The sequence below is a fragment of the Solanum tuberosum genome, unplaced genomic scaffold (genome assembly GCF_000226075.1).
Source record: "Solanum tuberosum cultivar DM 1-3 516 R44 unplaced genomic scaffold, SolTub_3.0 scf00039, whole genome shotgun sequence".
NCBI lineage: Eukaryota > Viridiplantae > Streptophyta > Magnoliopsida > Solanales > Solanaceae > Solanum > Solanum tuberosum.
In genome coordinates this window covers 380,112-384,982 of record NW_006238968.1, presented here as the reverse complement: position 1 = coordinate 384,982, position 4,871 = coordinate 380,112, and the positions used below count along the sequence as shown (strand labels likewise).

The 4,871-nt window shown below is 32.6% G+C and overlaps 1 protein-coding gene and 1 non-coding gene across 3 annotated transcripts; one reads left to right on the top strand and one right to left on the bottom strand.

The window, feature by feature from the left end:
* Positions 1-72, top strand: TRNAQ-CUG (transfer RNA glutamine (anticodon CUG)). The gene has a single exon. It is a non-coding gene; the product is annotated as a tRNA-Gln (tRNA).
* Positions 73-215: 143 nt separating this feature from the next.
* On the bottom strand, positions 216-3,260 carry LOC102605828 (caffeoylshikimate esterase). 2 transcript variants are annotated; one of them, XM_006343189.2, is made up of 2 exons: positions 2,131-3,260; positions 216-520 (listed from the first exon to the last, which is right to left on the bottom strand). In XM_006343189.2, the coding sequence occupies exon 1, from the start codon at positions 3,173-3,175 to the stop codon at positions 2,222-2,224; it is 954 nt and encodes a 317-aa protein (XP_006343251.1). In that variant the 5' UTR covers positions 3,176-3,260; the 3' UTR covers positions 216-520; positions 2,131-2,221. The 2 variants fall into 2 exon arrangements, with proteins under 2 accessions (XP_006343251.1, XP_006343252.1); XM_006343190.2 differs by having other exon boundaries at positions 216-510.
* Positions 3,261-4,871: the final 1,611 nt, after the last annotated feature.

The window sequence follows — 4,871 nt, the reverse complement described above, 5'->3', positions numbered from 1 at the left end:
GGTCCTATGGTCTAGCGGTTAGGACATTGGACTCTGAATCCAGTAACCCGAGTTCAATTCTCGGTAGGACCTTCACTTTTTTATTTTTTTAACTAAATTGATTACTTTCTTGTTTTATAACTCTATGATTAACAAAGTATATTCTTTCATAAGTGAATACAAAATGCTTTGTATATTGAGTTGTCCTTTGTTAATAAGCAAATACGGAATCTTGATTTTGTTGGGAAAAATGCAACCATGATATATCAATCTATTTGAAGAGGGAGCTGTTTCTTGAGAAAAAAAAAATTCTTGCAACTATGAAAATCACAATACAAGCACTCCCTTTTCCATTTGTTTCTTCGAAGAAGAATTTAGCATAGATCACAACCACCTATGCTTGTTTCTCGTCCTTTGGTCACTCCTCTTACTAGTGGTATCGAGCTTCCCAAGTTGGATGTCACTTCCTTCTCAGATCCCATCTATTTCATTCTTCTACTGAGTCGACTAACTTGATGGAGATAATTCAACCTACATCATTCTTCAAGAAAAATTTCTAAAGTCTTTAACAAATATGGCACACCAATGAACTAGAAATGTGATTAATATGCAACAAAATTTTCACCAAAGAGTTCATCATCTGCTATATATACCTAAAATATACTTTTGACCTTATATGTATAGTGAAATTGTTGAACTTGAACTAGGGGTCTTTCAAAAACAACCTCTCTACCTCCATGAGATAGTGATGAGGCCTGTGAACACTCTAGCCTCCCCGACCCTACTTATGAAGTTTCATTGGATATGTTGTTGTATATATAGTGAAATTTTCCTGCAACGGGTTCATATGAACCCCTTCCAGCCCTGTTCAGTACCTATTGCTCAACCATGCCAATATGTCACTATGAACCACCTCAATATTTTCATCAAGTCTTTGTAAACAACAAAGAATGCATCACACCATCATAAATTTCAATGTCTTTTCTGTGCTTTTAGCCAATTTATACTATTCCCTGCTCACTTCTGGATCAGTGACAACATCAGCACTCCCATGTACAACAACAACAACAATAACAACATAGTAAGATCTGAGGAGGGTGGTATGTATGCAGCCTTACCCCTACATTATGAGGGTAGAGAGGATGTTTCCAAAATCAACAACTTGTAATACCGAACCAGGAATGGCAGGTTGCGCCCACATATTAGACTATTCTCTTGAGTATTATGTCATATTTCACCATCATAGGTATCGGATAACTTTCTCCATCAAAGCTTAGTCAAATAGAAAGAAATCACAATTGTCTAGAGTACATGCTATCACAAGCATAACTACCGGATAACTTTGCCACTACAACTTAGACAAATAAAAAGAAATCACTTAAGCATAAATAACATGCTTTCCCATAGTCATGCAGCAACATGATTCATTCATAAGAAAATGTACAATCTTGATTAGTCTAAATGGAAAGCTTTGCCATGAAAGTCTGCAAAATACAGATAATCCAGTCTACATCATTCATGGAAAGAGAACTTCTAAAGTTTGTATCTTTAACAAATATAGCACACACTAATGAACTTTGAATGGGATGAATATGAATATAATCCAAGTATAGACTTCTCCACACAAGCGGCGAAGACAAGTTTTACAGCAAAAGGTTCATCATCGACTATACATACCAAAAAAAAACTTTTAACCATGTATATATAGTATGATTTTCCGGGGAAGGATTAATATAAACCCCTTCGATCACTCTAGCTCCTCCTCTGCTCAACATCTATCATTCAACCATGCCAATATGTCACTATGAACAATCTCAACATTTTCATTAGTCTCTCCAATCAAACAATATGATTCAACAAAGTTGTAAAACATCCATTCATAAGCAAACACAGAATGCTTCAAAGCAAATATCCAAACTTGATTCTGCTGAAAAAAATGCAATCTTTATATCTAGTCTACTTGGCAAGCTCTACACATCATTCTTAGAGAAAAAAACTTCTAAAGTTTGGATCTTTAACAAATATGACACACACTAATGAACTAGAAATGAGATTAATACGAATCAGATATGTATTTAATCCAAGTGCAGACAATTCAGCATGAGTGGCGGAGACACAACTTTCATCAATCATCAAGGGTATTGTATATACCTAATAAGTACTTTTGACCTTGTATATATATTGTGATTTTCCAGCAACGAATTCATACGAACCCATTCAGCTCCTCTAGATCCTCCCCTTCTCAGCATCTATCATTCAACCATGCCAATATATCACCACGAACAATCTCAACATTTTCATCAGTCTCTCCAAACAACAAAGAATGCATCATACCATCATAAATTTTCAGTGTCTTGTCTGTACTTTTCGCCAATTTATACAATTCCCTACTCACTTCTGGATCAGTAACAACATCAGCACTCCCATGTAACACCAAAAATGGCATATTCACATCACATAGTTTGCTACTAACATAATCAGTCACACGTAAAAGCTCAAGAACAGTACCCAATCTTGGTTTTCCAACATACCTATTAGGATTCCTCCCACCAATAATCCTTTTTTCAGGTACTTTAACAGATTTTTCCAACAAATCAGTTGTTGGTACAACAGCCAAAGTTGGTGCAAATCTTGCAACTAATGTCAAGAACTGAGCAACTGGCCATATGGGTTTCACTTTATCAGAGATTTTACACATGGGGGCTATCAAAATCCCACCATTAAACTCTTTAGGTCTTATAAAATGAATCAAAAGACAAATTGCACCACCCATTGACTCACCAAAGAGGAATTTAGGCAAATCTTGAAATTCAGGATTTTGGGTCAAAACAAAATTGAAAAAAGACAAACAATCATCAATAACTAAATCAAGATTAGGTACATAAGCTTTAAGACCTTGAGATTGGCCATGCCCTTCAAGGTCCAGAGCAAAACAAGCAAAACCCTTTTTAGCTAAGTGAATTGGGGTTGCTTGAAATGTCCAACTGGTATCATTTCCATAGCCATGGACCATAAAAATGATACCTTTAGGTGGGGTTTTTGTGGGGGGTAACCATGATCTTGTGAAAAGGGTTAAACCTCTAGGTGAAGTGAAAAAAGATTTAGTAGATTTGATACCTTGGAGAGTATAGTAATCTTCTTCTGGAGTATTTCCCCAATAATGGAGGAGAGGAGATTTGTTTTGCTCTTCCTCCATTATAGCAAATGAGTTTTCTTCTCTTTGGTTGTGAAGAAGAGAGAACAACAAAAATGAGTGGTCAATTTTTTTTTTTGGTTTTTCATTTAGATTTTTTACTCGTATTGGAGTGACTAATTCATATTTATATAAAATTGAATTTCATTTGGGTGAAACATTCCTTTCAAACATTTTTTCATATTCATGATTTGAACTTGAAATTTCTAATTAAGAAAGGTAAAATCTTATCTGATGCACCATATTCTTATTCACATTTATAAAAGTTCTATCTTTTTGGTTCCTAATCAAATTTTTTGACATATTTGTTGGAAGTTCCTATTGTGGTTTAAGGGTTTTTTTAGAGTCCGTTTGGATTGACTTAAAAAAATAGCATTTAAGTCAAAAATAAAAAGTCAAATTGAAATGATTTTTAAGTCAAAAAATAAAAAGTAGGAGGAGAGCTACTTTTGGTTTCTGAATTATTTTAAGTTATTTTTTACCTTGCCAAACACTTTGTAACTTATTTTAAGTTATTTTTTATATTTGTCAAACACTTTCAGAAGTCAAAAACTGACCTAAAAGTAAGTTTGACTAACTTTTAAGCCAATCCAAGCACCCCTTAGTCATGTTGAAAGTCAACTCAATCAAATTGGTAATCAAGTTGTTGTTGGAAAATATTATTGAGTCAGGTTCATTCATAAGCGATGTTAATTAATTCATAAATGGATTAGTTAGTATAATAATAATATAATCAGTATAATGTAATAAGTGAGGTTGAGAAAGATATAAAATATATACAGATTTTACTTCTATACCTTGTAAAGGTAGAAAAATTATTTTTAAAATCAAATTGGTAATCAAGTTGTTGTTAGAAAATATTATTGAGTCAGGTTCATTCATAAGCGATGTTAATTAATTCATAAATGGATTAGTTAGTATAATAATAATAATATAATTAGTATAATGTAATAAGTGAGGTTGAGATAGATGTAAAATATACACAGACTTTACTTCTATACCTTGTAATGGTAGAAAAAATATTTTTAAAAGACTCTCAACTCAAAAAGAACAAATTAGATAGTCCTAAAAAAACCATAGTTATTGAGCTATAAATATATAATTATTGTAGACATTGAAATTTTGTGGGATTCTATAAGGTGTGTGCAAATCTAATTAGGATTCTTAGAGGCTACTCAACCCTAAACCCCACTTCATGTCAAAGGATACTATATTCCCTTAAAAGACATCTCGAATATTCTGCGAAGTCTAGAATATTTATAGAGAGATCAAAATCAATCATCCTAGTTCGAGAAACACGTCACTAACGACACTCGAATCACGGATAAATCTTTTGAGAAAAAATTGTACTCACAATCTTGATCAATAAAATTATGTTTCTTCATATTTTATTTCATATTTTATTTGTGATTGCTGTTTAATTTCTATCACTTTTAAAATTTGTTGCAAACAATTATGGTGTAGGATAATAAGATTTTTCTTACTTTTTTTGTTAGGGAAAAACAATGACTAGGTTACTACTTTCTTGCAACATACTAAAATATTTAGGCTGTGGACAAAAGATATTAATTATAATTCTTAGGAGCTTGCCTTCCACCAAAAAAATAATAATATGCCAATGCCAACTTAGAAATTTGACAGGAACAAAATTAAAGAAGACTATGAAGACTAAAAAAATGCTTGAAATATAATACATACT